The 25436-nt window shown below is 47.2% G+C and overlaps 1 protein-coding gene across 1 annotated transcript in view; it reads right to left on the reverse strand.

Annotated features, from left to right (window-relative positions):
• The window catches only part of TRPM8 (transient receptor potential cation channel subfamily M member 8), an 84658-nt gene that overhangs the window by 32560 nt on the left and 26662 nt on the right, over positions 1-25436 (reverse strand). Inside the window, exons 7-17 of the mRNA XM_033111407.1 lie at positions 24469-24643; positions 22965-23032; positions 20462-20659; positions 15890-15992; positions 14473-14591; positions 10374-10664; positions 8736-8831; positions 7797-7926; positions 6155-6300; positions 3846-3958; positions 3235-3451 (exon numbers count right to left, since the gene is read on the reverse strand). Of these exons, the coding sequence (XP_032967298.1) occupies positions 3235-3451; positions 3846-3958; positions 6155-6300; positions 7797-7926; positions 8736-8831; positions 10374-10664; positions 14473-14591; positions 15890-15992; positions 20462-20659; positions 22965-23032; positions 24469-24643 (1656 nt within the window). The remainder of the gene's footprint in view (positions 1-3234; positions 3452-3845; positions 3959-6154; positions 6301-7796; positions 7927-8735; positions 8832-10373; positions 10665-14472; positions 14592-15889; positions 15993-20461; positions 20660-22964; positions 23033-24468; positions 24644-25436) is intronic.

Below are 25436 nucleotides of genomic sequence, written 5' to 3' on the forward strand. Positions count from 1 at the left end.
AGTAAGGAATGTTGGGAGCGTGACTGAGGGGCAGGAAAAGGACTTTTTCTTTGTATTAGTCATTCCAAGAAGCAGCCACCAACAGCACCCTCTGCTCAAAAGAACCCCCCCGAGCCTCTCCATGCCGGATTCCCCCCGTCTCCCGGCACTGCTATCCTGGCTCCTCACGTACTCAGTCAGGGCACAGCTCTGGGGTTGAATCATGAAGACCCCCTCCCCTCTCATCAATTCGTTTCTTAAAAACACACACACACACTTGCCAGAGACACATCAATGCCAGCTCCATGGGCTCATCCCTGAGGATCCAACATGAATCAGAAATGAACCTCTGAATCAGGTCATTTCCATGCCACCCGATTCTAGGCAACGGCCGAGCACAGGTGAGGAGCTGAACAAGCACAGAGTCGATGCTGGATAAGATGGATGAGGCGACCGAGTGAGGCTCCCCGTCCTGTCCTTCTCAATACTTCTGGCAGGAGGAAAGACGCCCACTGAAGGATGAGGACCCAGGAGAGCAAAGAAGTTAAGTCACCTCCATCCTGTACCATTTGCAGCTCCTACTGATTTCCTCTTCCCTTGCCCTTCCCCTCGCTCTGCTTTCGTGTGCTCCTGACTGATTTCCCCACCGAGTAGGAATTCACTGTTCCTCAATTCTACTCAGTGACTTTATTGAAGATGTCAGGATGGTCACCTGAGGTGAAGACACCAGAGCCGTGACGTGTGACGCTCAAGGTTACACAAACCCCATGCCTCTTCTGGCGCCTACACTGGTCCCCTGTCACATCCACAAAGCCCACACAGCTCGGGGTGACGTGCGCGACCCAAACCACCAGGGCCCCCAGAGTCCTGCATGACCTCCCAGGTGGCCCCACTGCCTCTGCCAGGAGCGGACGGCTGCCCTTCTAGTCCACTGACATCCACAGACCAGTCAAGATCCTTTGGCACAAAGTCCACTACTGGGAGGACAGTAGTGGCTGAAAGGGCCTCCCAGTCCACAGCAGACAAGGGGTCTGCCGGCCACTCAGATGGGATGACATTCGGGGCTTCCTCCTGCAGTGTGACAAAGCCCTCCATGCTCATGTCCCCTTCCTCTGCAAAAGCTAAACCAGGAATGCTACCTTTTTCTCTCTGATGTGCCTTTAAAAAGTGGTCAACCACCCCAGAAGTGGAGCAAAGGGAGGAAGCCAGGGCCCCAGAACCTGACTACACAGGTTTGGGAGAAGGGAACACACGTGGTCTCATGCAGAGGCAGCTCCTACCACAATGTAACTCAGGAGGTTCCTAGTGAAAAGGTTCTTGGTGAACTTTCTCATGTTGGCCTGGCCCCTTCGGGTTTTAAATACTGATTCTCCCTCTATCTTTCTCTGCGTCTCTCAAACAGGATATTGCCACCTCCTTGCTGCTGACACACAGTAAGTCAAAAAGAGAGCAAGATGGAGAAGATGGCAGCTGAGCAGAAAGACACTGTATGGAAGGTATTTGTGTGTTGAACTGTGTCCCTCCCAAATTCAAACGTTGAAGTCCTAACCCCCACACACCTCAGAATGTGAGCCTGTTTGGAAGTATGGTCCCTGCAGATGTCATTGGTTAAGATGAGGTCATCCTGGAATAGAATGGGCCCCTGGTGTAAGTGTCCTCATGGCAAGGGGAAAGGTGGACACACACATGCACACAGGGACAATGCCACGTGGGCATGAGGACAGAGTTCGAGTGATGAATCTACAAGTCAAGGAAGGGCGGAGACTGCCAGCAAATCTCCCTAAGCCAGGGAGAGACCTGGCACAGACTCTCCCTCACAGCCTCAGAAGGACCCAGGACTGCTGGCAACTTGATCTCAGGCTTCAGGCCTCCAGGAACGAAACGGTGAGTTTCTGATGTGTAAGTCACCCAGCTGGTGGTGCTTTGTCACAGTGGCGCTGGCAGATAACAGGAAGGCGTGAGCTAGACTAGGCTGTGACCTCATGAGCCAATGCCTGGGGTTCTAACGAGGCTGATCTGAAGTCACAGAAACCCTTTGCACGCCAGCAGAAACCCGTCCTGGGGAAAGTTGCTGGTAGACAGAGAACCTGATCATCTTGCCATGCTGGACACTGACTTGTGTCACTGACATTATTCTTCTGCCACCTCCACCCCATCGCCGTCCCCCGTGTGCATGTCCCACCGACTGGGCAATAGAAGGCAGGTGCAGGGTCCTGGCGCCTGCATTCTCCCCACCCTCGCGCCCAGAGCAGACATCACTAATCGATCAGGACAGCCTCCTGTTGAGAACAGACAAAGCCTGGGAGTCTTTCTCAACTCAGAATTCCTCGAAGCCACAGAAGACATCTATTAGCGTTGGCACGACAGTTGAGACCCATTTAGGAGTCCTCTACTGGGTGGCGATTCTGTGAGGTCACGAACAGCATCCTTTGTCCCTCCAAACCTGTCGTGGCACTTGGCATAGTGTCTCAGAAACTAAGCACCTAGGCCGTACTTGCTGAATAGATGTGATGGGTTGGGGCTCGGCAGACACAGCAGAAGCGACAGCAACAGCAGTTCTCCAATACTTTGTAAACTGCTAAGTCTGAAAAGATTTTCTGGGATGACTAATGGTTCAGGGACAGCACTGTCCCTCACCGTCATCAATATTTATTTATTCAACAATTGCTAACTGAGCGTCTGCGACGTGCCAAGTTTTGGATTCAGTGGTGTAGAGAAGATGCCCAAAACAGCAGATTCCAAGACACTGCAGAAAAGCACCACGAATAAGTCACACAAACTCGCTGAAACCCACAGACACGTCTCTGACTTCCCCACACTGTCACTGACACACTGCGCATGAAGATGCTCTTAGCTGGAAGGCCCTCCTACCTCCCCGTCCTATCATCCCGCTGCCTCCCCGGGGGCGGCAATGGCCAGAACACAACTGGCTCCCAACGACAGGAGTTGGTTTACCGTCCAAGGTCAACCTGCTCTTGGAACACTTGCCCGGTGCTGAGTCACGCATCCCCATCCAATAACGATAATGACAGAGGAAAGAGTGGGCTTGGAGCTGGGAGATCTCGCTGGATGTCACGATGCTGAAAGGTCATTTCCATTGAGTTCGTGGGCTACCACGTATTGCAAACAATTAATTGTCTGGGGGAAATAATGCCTTTGGAACTTGAGAAGCAACTGTCTGCTCCTCCTGGGCCTTAGGGAGACTCCACCCACTGAGGAAAGGAGGAGGCGCCCTCCCGGGGCGGGGCGTCCTACCTGTCGCACTTCATCGCAGAACAGGACAAAGACCAGCGCGTAGAGCACCAGCTCGGGCAGGTGTGGCACAGAGTGAAAATCCATGAGCAGCACGTAGGCGAAGAGCAGGAGGAAGGCGATGTAGAAGACCGCGTTCCAGGAGAAGACCACGAAGGGGGACGTGAAGAAGGCCACGTAGTGCCACAGCAGCTTCCGGGGCTTATCAATCGGTTTCTTCCTGGGCGGGGAGGGAAGAGCCGTCACCGTCCCCGCAGACACGGCCAGGGGCTGCCACCCTCCCTCCGAACATAGATGAGTCTAGACGCACAGAGGGGGTGGGTGGGGTCAACCCTGTGTTCCAAGACTGACCCAGCCACTTGGCACTTCTGGGTTAACAGGCCCAAATCCTGCCACAGAGCGAGATGACAGGCCCCCACCTCGACCTGTTTGAAATCAACCCCAGGAAAAGCCAGAGACCATTCCAGGCCTAATTGTAGGCAGTGGAGTGAAAGTCATAAGTTCCAGGCCTTAAGTTCTTTACTTAGGAATGCGCGCGTACACACACACACACACACACACGCACACATGCACACACACACACACGTGTGCGATTATGTGCTTTGGTTTCATACCTAAATGACACAAAGCCACAGCCAACCAACGGTATGATAAACAGACACAGGATAATCTTCCAGTTCTTGGTGTCTCGGGAAATGTCCCCATACCATTGCTTGGAAAGAAAATTCTATGGGGAGACAGAGACAAAAGGACATGGGTCCTTATTAACGCAATGACACACGGGAGGGTATGCAATCTTTCTTCCCAGCCCTCGCACCTCCCAAAAATAACTACCTGAATTAAAGTTCTTCTTTTCTATTAGTTGCCTGGATTCCAAGGAACTATGACAATTTAAATTCTGTTTGATTTTCAGTCCTTCCTTAAATTGGGTTCTATGTGGTGAGATTCATTTCATGGTTGAAAATAACAAATCCTGCCTGGGATATTGAAGACATGACCCCTCCTCTACCTGTCTGAAATCAAACTCAGAGCAGGAAAACGGAGCAACCACTGTCATCTCCACATGAATTTGAGTTGAAATGCATGAAAAAGCTTTTGGCAGCCTGTACCTATCCCTGAGAGGTGGGATGAGGGACCTCCCATAAAGGTGATTGTCAGAAAACTCAGGTTGCCTCGAGAGCCACAGAGTACGTCAACACAAAAGGGGTGAGCATAGACTGGACCCCATCAAAGAAATGCACAGCTCTCAAAAAAAGAACGTACCTGTCCCCAGGGGACTGTTGTGTCTCTTGGCAGGGCAAGTGGAAACGTGGGGCCGGAGGGCTAGAGCAGGCATGCCCTACCCACACCCCTGTCACTTCCCTGTAGGACAGGGTGGCTTCTCCTGCTGGCCTGTTTTGCACAGTATAACTTCCTCCTGTAGCACACCTGTGTCTGCTTCCTTCCCTGCCCCTCTCACTGCCCCTACTCCCCTCAGGTGCTTCCAGGACACTCAAATCCTCGATTCAGGGCCTGCTTCTGGGAGGCCTCAAATGAAGACAGGTGATGTCCAGCCCTCCTCATGTGCCCGCCGGGGTGATGAGCTGGCAGGCTGTCACCAAGTGGCACCATGAGGCCCCCAGTCACAGAAAGCTCTCCCCTCGCTCGGGTTCCAGGGCCACCTGTGACATCTGACCCCACAAAGCAGCCTGCCTACAGGAAGCAAACTCCCTGTTCTCGCAGGTCTGCAGGGAGACGTTCCGTGAACTGGCATCTAGTTGAAACCCTCAGGATGGGAGCATGAGTCAGCGTCCCCCAGGCCCAAAGCTCTAGGACACCAGCAAGATGGGGTTTGGGGCCTAAGAAGCTGTGAGCAAGACATGGCTGCCTTGACAGCGGGCCAGACTCCTGGGCAACCTTGACCCGGTGCCAGCCTTGCTCCAGCCTGCTCGGGTGCAGCGGCTGAAACGAAGCAATAGCAAGACTCCTTCTTTGTGTGTTCCTTGTCGTCGGTGATTTCTCCCATGTGATCCAGCTTAGCTGCAGTCACAAATGATTTTTGCATAAACGCTGTGCTAATTATTAGCTGCATGGTATCATGCATAAGATGGAAAATTAACAGGGAATCAAATCCCAGTTCTGCTACTTCCTAGCAGTGCAACCTGAAGAATGTTCCAGAACCTCTGAACTCCTGAATCCTCATCAGTAAAATGGGAGGATATGCACCTGGGAGTGTGCTATGCAGATGAAATGTGATCACGGTTACGTGTGGCAGACAGGTGTCAGCCAGTCCATCTCTTCCCTACCTTCCACTTCATACCAGACCCCTCCCACTGGGATTATGGGTAGAAAACCTCCACTCTGCAACCTGAGATGCCAGGTGCAAACTGCTATTAATTTAATTTGATGCAGAAAAACCTCTCCCCTGGCTCTACCCATTTCATACTAGTTTCTCTACTGCTGTAACGACTACTAATAACTGTCACCACAGCTGACATCAAGGGCCGGTACCTCTCAAATACTATCTCGTTGAATCTTCACAGCATCCCTTCCCTGTAACCCTTAGTGTGCCCATTTCACTGGTGAGGAACCAAGGCCCAGAGAGCTCGGATAACCTGGCCTATCACCACACCTGGGTAGGGATACAGCGGATTGGGACCCAGACCCCGGGATTCAGAGACCCAGCCCATAATCATGGTTCTGTACTGTTGGCTTTGTGGAAACTCACAGAATACTCTCTCTCGGGCACCATCTCCTGAAGCAACGATCTCTACTGATGTCTACACCTGCCGTCTTCCGCAACACTACCCCCTTTCCCTGCCACAACTTTCATGTTGGAGGAGAAGTTTTGCTGTTAATATTATGGTTTTTGATGCTGTCACAAACAGCATCTGATGCAAAAGGCCTGTTTCTGGACGTGATGTTTGGTGACTATGTTGTTTACCTGAACCCCGGGCTGGGCGATGAAATGCTGGTCCGTCGCCTCCACTGCCAGCTCCAAGCAGTTGCTTCCACCCCAGGCTTCGCAGGAATAGACCAGCAGTTGCTCTGCCAAGTCTTCGTCGTTGCTGTAACACTCCGTGAACAGCTCTGCAGTCACAATAGCACCAGAGAGAAGGGAGCTGGAGGGAGGGCTGTCCAGTACCCAAAACTGTCTGTCCCCCTGCCCCCCAGCCAAACCCTGACTTCAAGAAAAGCCGGGGTGTGAGTGCCCTGGTTTGCAAAAGGCGTAGGGAATGCCAGCAAAACGTCTCTCTTTACTGAACGTGGGGGATTTCCCTTCGCACACCACCCCCAACACAGCCCCTCAAGACACCATGTGTCAACCGGATCGCTCATTGAACTGAGCTGCACTGAGCGCTGGGAGCTCCCTCTTTGGTGGGGCTCAGCCACTGGGGAGGGGATCCAGACCCTCTGCTCCCCTTCCCAGAGCAGCCTTCCCCATTCATTCATATTCTGTGCTTTCTTGGTGAGGTGTCTGCAGATAAGGCACTGTGCGAAACAGCCCCAAAGGAGTAAGAAACGCTGAGCTATTGCAGTAAGGGCGTGCTTGCATTTTGAGACCTCATGACAAAGACCCTGGAGTGTAGCGCCTTAGAGGAAATGTTTTCAAATACGAGGAGCCACTGCCTCACGGAGGCCAGTCAGAAATTAACATAACTTAATATCTTAAAAAGAAATTATTGGACACCTTTTTTCCAACACAGAGAAGCTAAACTCACGAGCACTTTCCATAAGCTACGATAATAGAAAAACGTGAGTGCATTCTGCAACGTACCACACTGCCAACTTAAAACTCCTACATGAAAAAGAGAACGACTGGGCACATCTGAAACTGTGTTGTTGGGAGGCTATTGATCGTGGGTTTCTCACACTCCAGCATGTCGGGGCCTTCTGAGCCAAGGGCCCTGACAAGCTTTGTTTAGGGACGACTGAACAGCAAACAGAGCACAGACCTCCCAGGAGAGGAAGGCTAAGGGCTGCCTCTCCCTCTTCCATTTCAGGTAATGAGTAATCACGCCCTAGAGGGTCGCACGGGCAGGTCACCTGCAGCCCTCACTGAAGCTTCGAGTCCCCTCACTGCGGAGCTGCAGGGCAGGCAGCAGCAGCCCCTATTCTCATCGCTGCAGGGGAATCGAGGCCCAGGGACTGACCCAAGATGCTCCTGTGGCTTCTGCCTTTGTCATTAGTAACAAGCCCAGGGGTCTGGAGCCTTCTATCAGCATATGTATGTGAAACAGGCAAGCTAACTTGAGGACCTGCAAGTCAGGTAAAACCTCAGACCCATCACAGTTTCTTGACGGCATCCAAAACCAAACAGACCTGGGCCTGTGGAATGAGAGGGATGACAGGGCCCAGCATTTCCCACTTTCATTCGTGGAAGTCAGTAAGCACCAGAAGCAAGGGGCCTGTGGCTTCTGCCACGGCATGTGTAGCCCTGACGTGGTCTGCAGCCCTTGAATCAGGACAGAGGCGGGAGCTTGGACATACCATTGACTTTGGCCACCTGGCATGTGAGTGCCACAGGCCCGCGTGGGCCACCTGGCACCACTGCACCCATGGAACCTCCCGTCCTGGAGGCTTACCCACTGCACGGGTCTCGTACTCATTGGCCAGCTCCTCGGACTCCCCAGCTGCGTTGATGTCGTTCTTCACCTTGGCCAGCGTCTTCAGAAGTTTACTGGCTCCCAGGGCTGCCAGAGTGCAGCCCCTGGTCTTCAAGAGGGGAGGGAAATGGTGGGGTCAATTTATAATCCCTTGAAGTGGTCGGGTCAACACTAGTGTCAGATGAGGACAAGCTCATGGCAAAGGAAAACTGTTCATCACGACTCAAAGCAAAGTTTGCAAGGTGCACAAGAACCTAAATACACTCAGTCTTGAACATGAAATGAGCCTATAAAAGGGAACTATCAAAGCAAGTGCCACAAGAAGCTCACAGTAAGACCGTGATGGTGGGAGGCCTGACTACCCACTCTCACACCGCAACAGTTCAAAGAGGGGAAACGTGGAGAAAGACACGGAAGGCCTGATAACGTAGTTAGTAAGACCGTGCGTGTGAGCTCAATATTCAATATCAATTTTATGTGCTAAAAATGGAGAATGTATCTTCTTTTCAACTGTCCATAAATCATTTACAAAACATCATTATGTGCCAAATCAAAAAGAAAAACCTCAGGAAGTTTCCCAAAGCAGAATTTGTCCAGGCCCTACTTCTTGTCCATTATGCAATAACACTAGAAATAAAGCTTTAAAATTAAACTTAAAAACCTCATCCACTTGGAAAACAATCACACACCCACACACACCTGAGAAGCAGGTGCCTACTGGGTTACCCATCTGGCACAGCTACCTTCCAGGGATCTGTCCTCCCAAACACACCTCGGTCGACATGGCAACAGGCACGACCTTGTTCATCCAGCAGCAGACGTTCCCTTTTGTTGAGGACGGTCTAGCTTAGACGTGCGCGTGTGCAGAGGGTCAGACTCCCACCACAAAGCACATGTCTGGTGTGGCCTGCACGTTACCTGCTCCCAGATGACTTTGGAGAGTTCTTTCTTGTTCTGCAGAACGGCCCAGATGAAGAGAGCTTGCAGGGGATGCCGTGTAATGGGAGACACGTCCTGGGAGGGGGTAGAGCACGTGGTCAGCATGTCCAATGGGGCGTCGGTGTGGCTGCACTACTCTAAGAATGACAAAGGGGCTCAGGATGCCCCAGGAGGGCACCCCATGGTTGGAGGGCTCTGTAACTTGGTGTGTGGATCCATTTTAACAGATGCGATTTTCAGCTCTGCAACTTACCAGATGGCATAATTTGACACAAAATCTTTTATCTATCATAAAAGACAACATACAACTAGATGGAAAGGTGTAAAGGGTAAAGAAAAATGTGCTGACAGCAATTTAAAAACTGAATGACTTGTGACAGCTGAAGAGAAAGCAATTGTTTCTCATCATATAAATCAATTTCTAATCTAGAAAAAATATTCAAACTAAATTCTAACTTTTCTATAATTTAAATTCAACGATCACAACATAAAACTATACTTATTTCTTTGGAGTGTTACTCAATGTTTCGATTCCTAACACATCAATTAGAATCCCAGCTCCTATTCAGCATCCCATATCTTCCACCGGAACCTTTTCAGATAGAAAACAACTAAACGTATATATTCCTTTTAAACATCTCCACAGGTTTTACCAAGGCATGCTTATGGATACCACAGAGGGTTTCACCATAAATATTGGAAGTTTTCTAAACACTTCCAATTGTTTCAAGCACCGCGTCTCATTTAGATTTTTGCAACATATACACACATTAAAATCGTAGAATCACACAAGGTAATGACCTAGCTTCCCCAGAAGTAATCCTGAGACAAGGATTTGAGGCAAGTAGTTCCTTTGTGAGGTGGTCCCAGGAAAACCAAGAGAAGAGAGAGGAAATGAGATCCAAAAAGCAAGAACCAATAACGGTGCTTTGTCCACAAGCTGTCTTGGCGGTCAGCTAGAGATCAGTGCAGCCAGGCCACCCTAGGAGCCAGCGTAGGGTACTGCCTCAGAATTATCTCCTCCACGTGGGGAGGGAGCTGGGGTTTTTATGAGCCAGCTTCTGGCAGTCGTCGGGCGCTGACCAGACAACCCTTCGGCAATGAGGTGCAGGTGCTGGCAGCTGGAACTTGGGCCTGCCTGTGCTTACACAGGAAGGCTGGAGAGAACACGGTGGTGCAGCCACACATCCTCTCCAGGGGAAACCTGGCTTATCCCTCTGGAAACGTTCACTGCCCCTGGTATCCACTAAAGAAAATGTGGCGGCTCTCCAGTCCTTTACGCGAGCAGCTGAGAGCTCTTTTAGGCAGATAATGTCCCTGTTCCTTTTCCCTGTCAGATGCCTGCAGAAAGTATGTGCCACAACGAGTTTTGCAATTGAGAAAAACTGCAACAACTAGTTTGAGATACAGTACAGAGCATAAAGCCAGACATCAGAAAACTCACCAGGTAGACTCATCATCTTAACTAACAGCAATAGAAAAAAAATTATCCCTGCCAGCACGTTAGCTACTGTACGACAATAAGGTGGGGAGTGGGAAAGGCGCAGGTAGAGAAAGTTTTGGAAGGAAGATTCAAAAGAGCAGAGAATTCAAGCAGGCAATTCCCCCAGTACATACGTGAAATTCTATGTCTGTCTCGTCCCGGCTATTTCTGTCTTCCTTCCGGAAGCCTCTTCGGAAGTTGGCCACCAGTTTCCAGACGAAGGTGAGGAGGGTGTCGTTGTAGGAATTTTTGGCAATCTGCAGGTTCCGATAGACAAGGGCGCTGAAGTGGTTGGAGAAAAGCTCCGTGAGGACGTCGTTGGTGAGAAACTTCCGCAGGTTCAAGCCGTTCTCCAGAAAGAGGCGGACGAACTTGGGTCTGTCCTTGATGAGAGCCATAAACATGACTTCTTGGAGGTCAGCAGACTAAGGAGAAAGAGCAGAAAGAGCACTCACACCCGCAGCCCAATAATGGAAACACAAGGCTTTTCTTTCTCGGCCGGAAAACATCGTGTTTCCGACCACAAAGTAATAGCATCTTCAACTTCTCTTGCAATCCTGTTTGAGAATAAAATTTTTCAATTGTAACACAGTGTTGGATGATAGTCCAAACATCCTAACAGGGGAAGTGGCTTGGTGGGGTCTTTGAAGTCAGCCAGACGAGGGCTCGGACGTGACAAGGGCTCTTGCAAGTGTAAAGTGGATATAATTATACCCACGTAGAGAAGAGTTGGTCAAGGACTTATCCCTGTGCGTGGCATCGAGGAAGCACTCACGTGCTGGGGATTAGTCGTATAGCTCACACCAGTTTTCTGAAATCACAGCAGACATCGATTGTGAGCCAACCAACAGCCAATGCCTCGCTCTGGGCCTAGGCTCTTCCAGCTGCCCTTCCAGTCACACGCCATCAAGCACATGCCTGGTCATGTTACGTAACACGGCATCATTGGAACACTTGACAGTTATACCTGGTTATTATTTATCTTTATCTCCGTTTTCTGGCTCCTGGTATCCCATAGGAGCTTATTGAGAATCTTAATAAAGAAGATTAATGTTTACCAGTGGTCTACAGGCCACCACAACGCTCAGATACGTTCTGTTTGTCTTCCATCGTATTTCTTACAGTTCAGTTCAGTTGCCAACATTAAAAATTAGAAGGTTCATAAAAATCGACATTTCTAGCATTAAAATCCAGAGGCTCTGACAATATGGAGAGCCATCAGCTGGAGCCGAGTGGCAGCTGCTTCCGGAGCCTGGGGCCACCGGTCCCCAAAGCTCCCAGCATTCCTCACTGCTGTCCACCCAGCCCCCCATGTCATCATCTGATCCCTGGTTTAAGTGACTATCTCCTGCCAAGGGCAGCACTGGCAGTGTCTGTTTCTTTGTTTCTTTCTTTCTCTCTTTCTTTCTTTCTATAAATTTTATTGGGGAATATTGGGGAACAGTGTGTTTTCCAGGGCGCATCAGCTCCAAGTCGTTGTCCTTCAATCTAGTTGTGGAGGGTGCGGCTCAGCTCCAAGTCCAGTCGCCGTTTTCAATCTTTAATTGCAGGGGGTGCAGCCCACCATCCCATGTGGGAATCGAACCGGCAGCCCTGTTGTTCAGAGCTCATGCTCTAACCAACTGAGCCATCCGGCTGCACCCTGGCAGTGTCTCTTTCTGTCTAATGTTGGACTCTTGAGGCTCACACAGTGCCTGGAGAGGGCCCGGCCAACGGTCCCTTGAGTCCCCACACTATGGCTCCAGGTTGGAGATAAGGAAGGGAAGTGGTAACTGCCCTGGGGAGGACGACAGCTGCACATTCACCTATGTCCTCAAGGCAAGTGTTCCTTGTGCCCAGAGTTTCACATTTCCTTCTAAATCATTTGCCTTCCCTTTGGTCACACACTTGATAGCATGGGGCAGTGATCCTCAGACTTCGGAGTCACCCGGAGGGCTCACTAAAGCTCAGGTAGCTGGAGCCACGCTTAGAACCTCTCCTTTAACAAGTCTGAGATAGAGTCTGATAATCCATGTTGCTGACAAATCCCCAGGTTATGCCCAAGCTGCCACAGGTCCAGGGATCACACTTTGAGAACCACTGGCACACGGGAAAGACAATGGCTTTGCAGTCAGGCCCATCTTTGTTTCCAAACCTTGGTTCCACCATTACCCGCATGTGTGACCCAGAACACGACGGTGTCTTTGTGCCTCAGTTTTGCTCTTCTACAAAATAGGTGCTTGTGGGGATGAAAGGAGATAACAGGTCAGATGCTTTCAGAAATTCAAGTTCAGAGCGGACCCTCAAAACACCATCAGTAACTGCCCCTCCTGTGGCACCCGTGCACCCCTGGCTTATTAACCAGCAAAATGAGAAAATCCTCACTGTGGGCCGGTGTGAGGGGCAAGTAAGGTAACACCGTGAAACTGCTTTGTGCAAACAGTTACACCAATGTTACCGTTACTCCAACAGTTTTTATGTGCTTTTAAACAACTACTTATACAGCACTTAACAGGAGCCAATGCTCTAAGCACCAGAGAAACATGATCTGATGTAAGCATCCTAACACCCCATTGAGCTAGGCACGGCCATTTCATCTCCATTTCCACAGGAGCAATGCTGTGCTGGGCAGTGTTTGACGATCAGCTCTCTGGAAGAAAATACTAGGGCCTGATGGGTAGCCTCTGCCAATTCCCGTGGTGTAAATGCTCCCATCCTGGCTAATCTCCAGCTGCCCATGTGACATCACTGAAGGCAGAACTGGGAACAGACGTGGAGCGGCACACCACGTAGAGCATTTCCAGCATGCAAATACAATAGACAGAACTAACCTCCAGAGCCTAGACAGTAGTAAATGTACTAAAATAACCCAACACACCACTGTACAAGGAACTTGAGGCACAGAGGTTAAGAAACTAGCAGAGGTTAAGTCATGCCGAGGGGCTGGCTCCAGAGCCCGTTTTCGCAACCACTAGGCCCTTCACCTGTAACACTGTTGGGCTGAGGAAATAAAACTAAATGCACCATTCCGTATGTGCCTGAGTTTATGTTTATCTGCACCTTCTGACCTTACTTAACTAGAACATTTCACACAGAGGGATCTATTTATGAATCAATTAACTAGATCTACTTATAATTCTACTTTCCTTCAACTAACTAAAGCCTTGTGGTGTGTAATGTAATGGGATTCATTAAACTGCAAAGACCAAACACGAGATAATGTTTGCTACAGGAATGAATAATTTAAAATCCCAAACGCCATTCCTTTATTTGCATTCTATTATTGAAATTGATCACATGTTCATGTAAATCAAGACTTCGTCTTTGATTATGCAACAGGAGGCCTAAAAGTGTTTTCTGATCCTGGCTGCGAAGGATGACAGTTATGAAATACATGCCCCTTCAAATCTATGCATGCACGTATAAAATTCAATTCTAGCTGCCCACTAAATGACTCAAATTAATTCAGAAGAGCTGAAAACAGAGAAGCACCCAGCCTCGCAGATCCAAGTGTGGCGGTTTGCAATCGTTCCTACAAAACAGAGTTCCCAAGGCTGATTTAACTTTAGTTGTATACAGGGGGACACTGCTGGGAAATGCAGTTCTATGACTGATCAAATTGAAAGTGAGAAAGTCAGTCTACTGGAAAAGAACAGTTTTTATTGGACAGAAAACTTCCATCTTGGAGGTGCTCGTTCAGTTGGGCGTCCCACTTTCTAGCTCTGAGACATCCACTGCGTGTCTTCGATCGAGTTGTACTAGTTTTCCTTTCTGCGTCTCACCGTTGATGATTCTTACCAGAACAAGACTAGGTAAGCGGGGCAGGGCACAGTGAGCACTGCTGTCTAGATTTGTAGTTGAGTGACTTCCAATCCTTTCAATCATCCTTTCATCTACTCCTTTCAATCATCCTGCACGTGTTTTCCCCAAACTTCTGCCCATCCACTCCCAGGAGGACTTCACCTCTACAGCCAGCTGGAGAAGCAGCAACTCTCACTTCGTGGCTGAGGGCTATAAACTTTGGGTGGTGTTAGTGGATTGAGTTTTCTGCCATCTGTGCATTTATTTTTATTATCTCTTCCCAACAAACCTACCACGTCAGCGTATTAGCCCATCCCACAGAAGAAGAAAGTGAGGCTTTAGCAGCAGGATATACCAGAACAGAATGGTCCTTTACAAGACTCAATATGGAAGGCCTTGTCAGAAATGAACCAGACCTGACACTGGGAAAACCCAGGAGAGCATCTCACTTACCTCCCACCGGCGGTCATTGGTGAAAATGTCATCACTGGCGAGGTCCAGCTGGTTCCACTCCAGCAGGAGCTTCAGCTGTCCACTCCAGTTATCCTTATCTTGTTCATTGGTGCTAAAGGCTAGAAAAGGGCAGGCAAGAATCAACTCACCAAAGACCCAGAAACAAGGGAGTCAGAACCATTCCACATGGCCAACAATCAGAGCCATTTACCAAATGAGGTGCTAAGCCTGTTCTCCGAAAGCCGGACACAACTGCCATTTCTCTTTATTTTCACTTTCTCATCAATATTCTGCATGTCCCAAAGTATATAATGAGGATCAATTCAGGTGACAATAATATCTTTCCATTTCATATCCTCACAGCGTAACTATGGTATGCTGGCATCTTCCCATAGATTCCAATTGCATAAAGTTTTATTTTGAACCGTATCTGATTTACACTATATCTGAATCTATGAAATAATGAGCCATGTTACCACAGTGTTCTTTTCCAGAGCTCACCTGTTCTGCGTCGATGTTTCTCTACAGATACAATCCCATTTTAACAAATATTCTCGTAACTCAATTCCTGGCAAGCACAATAAGAATGATTCTAATGAACAACTGATGCTTAAATGCAGTCCCCACGTGCCTTGCCCTGCTCTGCACACCTTACATCTATAATCAGGCGGCTCACCTCTAGCTGGTATTTGCCAAGGCTCAATTTACTCAGGTAATATCCACCTGGATGGGATGCTAAGACAACAAAGATCACGGATGAGAATGTTTAACCTGAGCTTCATTCTTATGCATCAGGACCTTTGTAAACCCTGAAACTGAATGCAGAATCCTTGATGTGTGTGTGCGTGTGTGTGCGTGTGTGTACATACATGTGGAACCCTAGAACCAAGGCCCATAGCTTTTGTCACCTTCTCAAAGAGTCTGAGATGCAGAAAAAGATTTTATACCTCTGTCAGGAGCAGCCCCTTTGGGGAATTCTGTCATCGGATTTGACCACTATTTTAATGACATACGATTTTTTGTTCTATTAAAAACATGCAACCAAGGAGATTTCACTCATCAGGTCAATAGTAGTTATTCTAGCTTTCAATCAATGATAGTCAAAATTCAGTGCAAGACTATATTTCAACAAAGCTGTTTAAAAGATAAATGCAATTAGGAATAGAGACAGTGGAAATGTAATGGCTCTGTGCGATGTCAGGGGGATGGTGGATGGGGGAGGGGTTCACACAGTGTGAGGGATAGAAATGATAAACGTCTAAGTATTACTCTGTCTTGTGCACCTGAAACTAACAAAGAAAATTAAATTAAATTAAAAAAAAATTCAAGGAGTATTAAAAAAAATAATAAATAAATAACTGCAAGTCACAGAAAGCAACACAAAACTGAAACTTCTGGAGGGGCTGTTTTTACGTACCTTTGTACAAAGCATAGGAAATAGCGTTGCTCACAATTTCGTCCCCAGCTTCTTCCATTTTAATAACTGTTAACAGATGAGAACTTTCCAGAATTTCTTTGAGCTGGCAACATTTAAAGAACAGAGTTGTCACCCAACTGATTTTAGACATGAGGAGCACAAACTTCACTCTTTGGGTGAGAACTGTTTTATTCCATTTTGTTTTTTTAAGCCCATCTACAGGAGAGTCCTAGATCTTCCCTCACCCACAGCACTGCCCCATAGCAGCTAATTTCTAAACTGGAATCATGAGTCCTTGACCACAAGGAGAGTAAAGGACTGTAAAGGCTATACAAGGGCACACATCTCAAAAGGCTGCCATCAAGAAGCTAAGAGAGTCATTGACCAGGGGGTGAGTGTGTGTGTGCATGTGTGTGACCAAGCCTGGCACATGGTAGGTGCCCAATTGTTGAATGAGAGAGTAAATGAGGAAAGAGCAACAGAAAAGTCACAGAAAGCATCTAAGCACGGTCTTAAACTGTAGGAAGGAAAAGTTCCATGCGAAAAGACGACTTCGTGATTGGATAAAGAGATAAGGGATTTGCTCCATTCTCCTTTCTCATCTTTCTGTGATGGTTCATTGTAAAGCATTTCTTAAAATCAAAGAGCTGGGGGACAGGAAGCGCCCCCTAATTCCAAGGTTTCAGGCGCTGGTGAGCGTGGCGGGAGCTTGTTGAGGGAGCGTTCCTTCTAGTGGAGGAAATGAGTCTGGATTCGCTTAGACTGCATTTGACGCGGTGGATTGTTTTCCTGGCAACATTTGGGAATGAGGATCTGGACTGACAGAGTCTCGGCTGGGCTGGGCAGGAGAGGGAAGTCTCAGGTCAGGGTGAAACAGCGAACGACATGGACTAAGAAGGACCCTTGCGTGTGGACATTAGGGGTGACCTTCAGGCTGTGGTTTTCTGGTGCTGGAGGCCTTAGTTCAGAAGATGCTGAATCCAGGGGTGATGAGCAAATAAACGAAAGCTGCGGGAAAGCATAGACCACGGGGCATTTGATAGAAGGGGAGGGGGACAGCATGAAGGGAAAAGCCCACTCACCATGCTGGCAGCCCTTGCTTAGGCCGAAGGAAAGAGATCCAACTAAAAATGACCTTCGGGGAGGGGTCCAAGTCCCAGGGCTCTGGGGTACAAGTGGGGGTGGGCAGCAGAGAGGGGCTGAGACATCTTTTCCTTCAAAGTGAAAAGGAAAAAGGACCAAGTGGATATGGACACAGCAAACTGAGGGGACCGGGGGACAGTAGCAGAGACCTATCTCCTCCTCCTGCCCCAGGTATTCTTGCCTCTTCCAATCCTGCCCCGCACCACAGCCAAGGTGAGCCTCCCTGAACACAACTCGGATCACACCTGCTTCAAACCTTTCAGGGACTTCCCATTACGCTTGACCAGACTAAAACCTCAAAACAGTGTTCATGGCCCTGCCGTGGCCCGTAAGCTCTCCAGCTTCCATTCCATGCCCTCACTGCCATCTTATGGATCCTTGGATAGGCCACAATTGCTTTACACCCCAGGACCTTTGCACATGCTGTTCTTACCATCACAATCCCAGCTTTCATCCCGCCAACTCTGTCCAGCCTTCAGATCATGGCTCCCATGTCCCTTTCTCTGTGAAACCTCCCCCTGAGATGCCTTTCATGCCAGGCCAGACTCCCTTAGCTCAGGCCCTTCTGTATCCATGTGACTTTTCTTCAGAACACCCATTTCAGTTGGATATTGTACAATGCATTGTATTATAATCACTCAACATGAACTTCTTTTCAATTTCTCTTTTCTCTGCAAGGACAAGGGCTCTTTCCACTGTATCTACTATTCTTTTTGAAGTTACCTATTACAGAATCTGTCAGATAGTATGTGCTCAATAAATATCAATTAAATAAATGAATTAATGAAGGAGTTTGACTGAATGATATCTAGGTTGGGGGACTGTAACGGGTGAAGTTCTTGAGAAGGTGCGGAGTAGGTATAGGGGAATAACTCTGAAAGAACAGGTAGGAGAGGAGGGCATGGTCCCGGTGGAGAGCTTCTGGGTCTCTTGGAGAGGTGGAGAAATTGTGACTCCAGGTTTGGGGCTGGTTGTGCGCACGATCACTGAGGTCACCCATAAGTAGCCTGGGAGGTTGCTTAATTAATATTGAATTGTGCAATTAATATTGACTGAATGTATATGTTCATTAACAATTCTACTCTTGAGTTGTCTTTTGGGAACTCTGTACCAGTTGCAAACTCCCACACGAGTGTGTAATTAAAATTCCAGACCCATTTTCATTATTGATGTATGCCTTCTGACTGACACAATTATGATATATCACTAGCATATTAGATATTAACATGAATTAGATATGCATCCCAGAAAGGATCATATAATCACAGAAAGTGAAATATGTCTGGTTTGTCGTCTGTTTCAGATGAGTTGCCCGTAATGGTTTTCTTGAAGCAGAAGTCAGAATTCCTCATAAACGGGGTGACGACCCATTAGCTGGCATGGTCCTTTGGACATGATCTGGTCTGGAATCTACAAGCCAACTTGCATGAAGAGAAAGAGGAAAGTCACTGGAACAGACCCAGGGCCACTTTTGGTGGGTAAGTTAGGAGTGAGCTGTTCCCTCCTCTGTGGGTATCCCTGAACTGGCGCTGAACTTCTTCCACCCATCACAGGAAATTATCTTGAAGACAGCACTCAACACACATTGTCTTACATTCATGTTGACACGTTGGGATTGCTCCACTCAGATGTTTGGCATGATTCAAACTGTTTAGGTCTGAATATGTGGAGAATCGACAACGTAGAGCTGCTTTGGAGAGGGAGGACTCCTTTTCCTCACCCACATATTTCCATGCAGAGCGAGTCCCATCCGAATTAGGTCCCTGAATAGTCTCCACCCCTTCACTCACTACTCAGGGTGGGGAGTGACATATCCGATTGTCACCTGGCCAGCCCTTTCCTGCTTCTTGTTGGGATCTGCTCCTTGCAGAGTGCTCGTGCTGGCCTGCCGTCAGACACACGGCCAGCCTGGCAGGGACAGCAGTTGTCCGGGGCTGCCTCTGTCTGGGTGGGCTCATCTGTCTCATTCTGGGACTCAGCAGAAAGAGGTCATTGTGGCTGCATCTCTACGCTACACCTTTCAACCTGGCCTACGTCATCAATGAAGCTGATGAACTTTGACCTCTATGCACCTGATTCTTGTGTCTGTCTCTCAACCGGACTTGGCCAAGATATAAGAAAACCCCAGCAGGAACTTTCATATAAAACCACCAGCTTTACCTTTTTTAGTCAAATCTGCAAAACGCAATATCCTAAGTAGGAACATCATATAGATATTTGTTGAATGGCTGGGCGCCATGCAACACCAGCACTGACTCTCAGCTATGAGGAGATGCATCTGTGTTTTTAAATTCTGAAATAGATAATGAGACCTATTCCAGAAAGGACTTGTTTTCTGGTCACCTGGATCCTGCTACACCCCATCAGGATTACCATCGAAGTGTCCGCTCATCTGACGTTAAGACCAGCAGGGTCCCACTGTGTATTAATTTACTGCAGAGGACCAGGCAGCCGAGAAGTTTGGGTAGATGTTTCCCATTATTTACAAGGCTACCACGAGCAAAAAGATTATCTGCACTGTTCCAAGTCTTCCATTTGCTAAATTTGAATATTCGAATATTTGCTAAATTTCAAGGCTCTTCCACTCCCAAATATTGTTGCCATGCCAATCTAGGTCAAGGATCTTTTTTATTCTTTATGTTAAATCCAACCTTGGACTCTCAAGATGAAATGGGCTCTATGGCTAAAGTAAGACTTGTTGTCTACAGCGTGTTATTTCCTTTATGGAAGAATTGCCACGTGTCACCACATGCTCCTAAACCTATCCAACCATCGAGGCCATCTTTGAATGAGCGGACGTGAATGAACGGCTGATACGAACGTGAGGCCTCCAACAAAGTGGGCTCTCAAGAAAATGAAAGTTATTTCAAGTCAACAGCCGGCATAAAACGGAGAGAAAAGTGAGACAGCATAGCATTGTGCTACAATATGTTCATAGACTCAGCCATAAGAAGTGCAATAGACATCCCAATAAGGACACATTTCTTACATGACCTGGTGAGAAAGGTGAGCGATTCTGAACTGAATCACAGGCCGGTTAACCTAGAAGGGCAAGTGTTCTGCAGTAACAGCTTCCCTGACAGATGTAGACTCAAATTAGGATCTGCGATTCTAAAACACCATTACCAGGAGGGTCTTTCCTCCCCAGCCACTGAGACATACAAAACACAGCTCCATGTTTACTGACATCGTGCTGTAAAAGAAGGATTACCAGCTTTGCAAACAGACTTGAATCGAAAGCCCCGTAGGTGACACCTTACGAGGTATGGAGACTCGGCAAGTCATTCAACTTACGTGAGCTGCAATGTCCAGCAAGAAATTGGTTTCAAAGTCACGGAGAAAGTACAAAACAGCGGCTACCAGCAGACTCGGGCATTTGAGGCACTCTCCCTCCTTTCTCAGCCCTCTGAAGTCTCCCCTAGCACTCACCCATTTGATCCAACTCTCAATTTCCTCCTCGGGCAGCCGGGACACCGTGCGGGGTAAGAAGCGCACCAACTTCTCCTTGACGATGGAAGACGTGAGGGAGTTCTCTGCCTCCAGCAGGCTTGCGATTACATCAGCAATCTGCCCCGAACCTTCCACCACCACACAGGGGATTTTACTCTTGATGGAGGTATTGATGGCCTGGGAGAGGGGACACCGAGACACTGGGATCCCCAGAACCCAGCGTGCGACCGAGGTTCAAGGTCAAGGTGGTTAACCAAACACATTGACACACCCCTGCATTTCAGGTTTCATTTACAATCAGAAGCAAACCAAATGTTTGCCAATGCTTTATGAATAAGAAACGTAAGCCAGTGGCATGACATCCTGCGCTAATACCGAATTCCACAATAAGGATGTGTGTGACTAGCTGAAGTTTTCCATAAATGAGTGCTTGAAAATATCCTTATACACACAATCCATCATTCCAAATACTGACGTCTTAGATTTGAGTGACAGCTCTTAAGATGATATTCAACGTTAGTGATAGCTTCTCTGATGGAGGCTAACCGTACTCACACTCTTAAGGTACGAGAATGCCTGCAAAGCAGCAGACACACGTTTTGTATTATGTTGACTGACAATTTCCCTTCCTCCTTTATAAAAGAGAATAAAAATAAATTTCCTTCCTGGATAAACCTCTACCACACTTTTATTTCTTGTACCGAGACCACAGAGCAGCATAGGGGAATCAGGTCGTAAGAATTTTAATCCCTTGACGGCAGGACGAAGGGCTCTACATACAGGTGCAGAGGAAACTGTGAAGCCCCTTCCCTTTGCTGGACACTTTCCTTAGAGAGGACGTCGCTCGTAAAGGGTGTGCTCCCTTCATCAAAGCAGGCAGAAGGCTGACACACACCAGGCTGGGGTCCCATCTTCACCTCACCACCTGCACTAAAGGTGGGTATCGGGGCTGTGATGGGGTGGGAGTGGGGGTGATAAGAGAGCAAGGTGAAAGATAAGGGGACAAAGAGCTGAAGAGATGCTCGGCTGGCTGTTTCTCCCTCTTTCCCTCCTCGGTCCTATCCCCTGTTCTGTGGATTGTGAATTGGTTGAGCAGACGTTTCCAGAAAATGTTGTAGCAATGCAGTGCCCTGGGCCTCCTGCAGCTCTCTGGAAATCTGAATTCTAAATCTGAAGTTTGAGAAAGATAATATATGTTGCCATCTTTCAGTTACTTTCTCTCCATTTTTCTTCCTCTTTTACGTGGCTGCTTCTGCAAGCATTCAAATACCAACAATATCACATTGAAAAAAATCTTTACTGGAATGTTCCCCTGGGAAGTCTTTCCCTGGAAGACTTTTATTAAACAATGGTCTCAGTAGTAGTTCTCATAGCAGGTGCTCAATAAATACCTGTTAAGGAATGCATGCATGCATGAATGAATGAATGAATGAATGAATGAAACAATCACTGTTATATAAAGGAATAAACAAAGATAAGTGCTAGAATATGATTCCAAATAACTTTGCCAGAAATCACTTGTACCTCTTGGGGTGTACTGTGATTAAGAGAGGGGAAGGACCTCAGCTATCTATAGCTCTGTCTTACAGTTCAAACAGGTTAGTGGAAATGAGGGGATGTGCAAGTCAACATGGAAATTAATTAACAGAGGGAATTAAAATTACTTTCTTATAATGTCCTATTCCTAGAAAAAAGATCATGAAAATGATGCTCACGCCTTCAATTACTGGCTAAAATGCGGTCACGTTGATGCTTTCTAAGTCAAACGGAAGCCTGGCTGCGGGCAAGGTGAACTCAGTAATAGCAAGTCTCCAAGGATGGGGGGGAAACAGAATTCTTGCTCAACGGCTCAACATTGCAGGTGTGAGATCCCTGGAAATGCTCCCCCATAATCTCAGAGTCACTTAGGGCTTCGGATCCCTTCATGTGGCTGGAGTCCACGCACGCCCGGGAGGCACGTGGGTGGGCTTTACGTGCTCTGGGAACATTTAAGACAGTGCGAGTGAGAGAGAGAGAGGGAGAGAGAGACAGAGACAGAGACAGAGACAGAGACAGAGAGAGACGACAGCTCGTCTCCATGCAGATGGGATGGCACGTGGGCACCTGCTGGTTATGGTCCTTAAGCCTCCTGATTCACCTTAATCTTTCTCTTTGGCAGGTTGCTGGCCAAAGCCAACACTGGGTCTCCAGGCTACTCATGTGGCTTCAGATTCTCTTCCTACATCTTCTCCGCTGAGGAAACCACCTAGGCCTGTTCAGGGGACAGTGTGAGGTGGGGAAAATGCTACCTACTTGAAGAAATTAGTCAGTTTATTAGGTTGATGCAAAAGTAATTGCAGTTTAAAAGATGAAAAATAACTGCAAAAACCTCAATTACTGTTGCACCAACTTAGTGGATTAGCCGAGCCTCCAAACCCTGAAACTACAGATGTGTTGAGTAAACTTCTTAACCAATCTTCTAGAAAAACAAACCAAGACTCACTTTCAAAGTCTCTCTTCCTCCTCCTTGGGCAAAACACACAATGGGGATCTTGCCACCATAATTGGAATCTGTGAAACATGAAACACAAAACTTATTTGGGGCTCGTTAGAAATACTCAACATACCCCGTTTCCCCAAAAATAAGACCCAGCCAATCAGCTCTAATGCGTCTTTTGGAGCAAAAATTAATAGAAGACCCTGTATTATATTATATTATATTATATTATATTATATTATATTATATTATATTATATTATATTATATTATAATAAAGACCCGGTCTTATATTACAGTAAAATAAGACCGGGTCTTCTATTAATTTTTGCTCCAAAAGACGCATTAGAGCTGATGGTCCGGCTAGGTCTTATTTTCGGGGAAAACATAGTACTCGTAAAATAGCCTATTTGATAAATTCTTAACAATCATCTACATTTTGGTGACAATCCCACACTTGAAAATAATGATATATATAAAAATATTTTTAACCAAATAAACTGTACCTATTTTTATTTAAAAAGAAAAAAAAAGACAGCTACCGGAAGAAAGCATTGGACAATGACCTCCCATCCTGGGAGCCCAGGGTTTGGGCTGATGGCCACTGATCTCACAGATTTGACTGTTTACTTGTTGATCATGATGGATGTGTCTTTGTGCCCCAAACCACTCAGCATGACAGAGGTCATGCGGCAATTTGTTACTGATTTTTAAAATGCTCAAGTCTGTAAATGATTGGCTCATATATATTAGACCAGGTGCAAGTTCATCCTTATAATAACTACTGTCACTCTCACTCATTTGCATAATCCTATGCTTTCTTGAGTGGGTCAAAAATTTGCATAACTACGTGTTCTCTCAAGTGAGAATTGCACATACAAATGTCTTACTTCACATATGTCCCATTGAGAAATGAGTAAGGTTGAGAACACAAGTCCCTGTTTTGAAGTCTGTCACCACACCATAAGGTAACCTGGTTCCACGACATCTCAACACCAACATCTCAACGCCAGGAAGAGAGAGTATGTCACTTTTCGTGGCAAATAAAGGCTTTCAGTCAAGTGCCACGTTCTCTGTTTTATTGGTGGTCTATCATAAAGAAGAATTCCGTGAAATAAACCACTCAACTATGAAGCTCTGGGTTGGTTTGTATCATGTCTACACCAGCTAATGGCATTGCTCCTATTTGCCGTTGCGGATTTTACTGTTGTTAAATATTCTCCAGCAGAAGAAAAGACAGCAGGCCTTCTACACTAACACACCAGGCTGGGACAAGCCAGCATCTGTCATTCCTCCAGTCTGTGGAAGGGCAGCTATCTCAGTGACCCTGGCAGAAGCACTCCTGGTACGTTAAAAGAAGAAGAGAAATCACAATTCTTCTTGGGCAATTGGACACCTAATCGGGTAGGTTCACCGAGTCTCACTAAATAATTGGTGCTATTGTTGCTGCTGCTGCTGCTATTGTAGCTCGTTCTGATGTTTGTCTAATGTCCCTCTTCCCAACTCCTGACCTTGAATCGTTCGCTCGGAGATGTACTTCTCTAGCTGATTCCGGAGCTTCGCCTCTGCTGCGGGATGTCCATGGCAGCCGTTGTCCACCAGCAGCAGGTGGGTGTGATTGTTGTCCAGGATGTACAGAGGGTCTCTCTTGAAGTCGTCCATGATGTACTGTGCGGAAAAATACTCCTGGAAAGCACACAGAAACTTTACTTGGAGATTGTATTTGTTGGCCAAGATTTATGATGACGATTTTATATGTTCATACGAAGGCTAACCCTTTGGGTTTCACTACGTTGATGCCTCCTCTCAGATTCCTAAGTTCAGAAGGGTCTTAGAGATCTTACAGCACATTTTAATATGAAGACATGAAGGTTCAAAGTGGTTTGGTCACTTGCCTATTGTCACATAAATGGCCGTGACAGTGTAAGGACCAGATTCCCCATCCAGTTCTTGTTCCATCACCCTGAGCTCTTTTGAATAAAGTCATTGAAACTGATAGCATTCATGAAAGGATTATGTGTGTGTGTACACACACATATATCCATACATATCCAGACATACACACACACATATATCCATACATATCCAGACATACACACACACACATAAGCACATATACACATACACACATACACATAGTTTTGTGTGTGTGTCTGGATACAGGTAGAAGTAGACACTGATATACACACATACATATTTTTTTGGAATCTATCATACGCCAAGACCAGTGCCAAGGTCTAGGGATTAGAAAATGAGTAAGATGGAGTTTTTGCCTTTGAGAAGCACATAGTTACAGCACCACAAAAAGAAGAGATTCAGTAGATACTTCGTCCTAACACTTAACACCAGGGAATAAAAAACTGCTGTGGGAGCATAAAGAAAGGAGTTCCTGACCCTCGGGTCCCATTCAAAGGTGCTTAGTTATTAAAGTATCAGGGTTTCATTTAAAGGTGTTTCAACCTGAACTCCAAGTACACAA

The sequence above is a fragment of the Rhinolophus ferrumequinum genome, chromosome 8 (genome assembly GCF_004115265.2).
Source record: "Rhinolophus ferrumequinum isolate MPI-CBG mRhiFer1 chromosome 8, mRhiFer1_v1.p, whole genome shotgun sequence".
Classification (NCBI taxonomy): Eukaryota; Metazoa; Chordata; class Mammalia; order Chiroptera; family Rhinolophidae; genus Rhinolophus; species Rhinolophus ferrumequinum.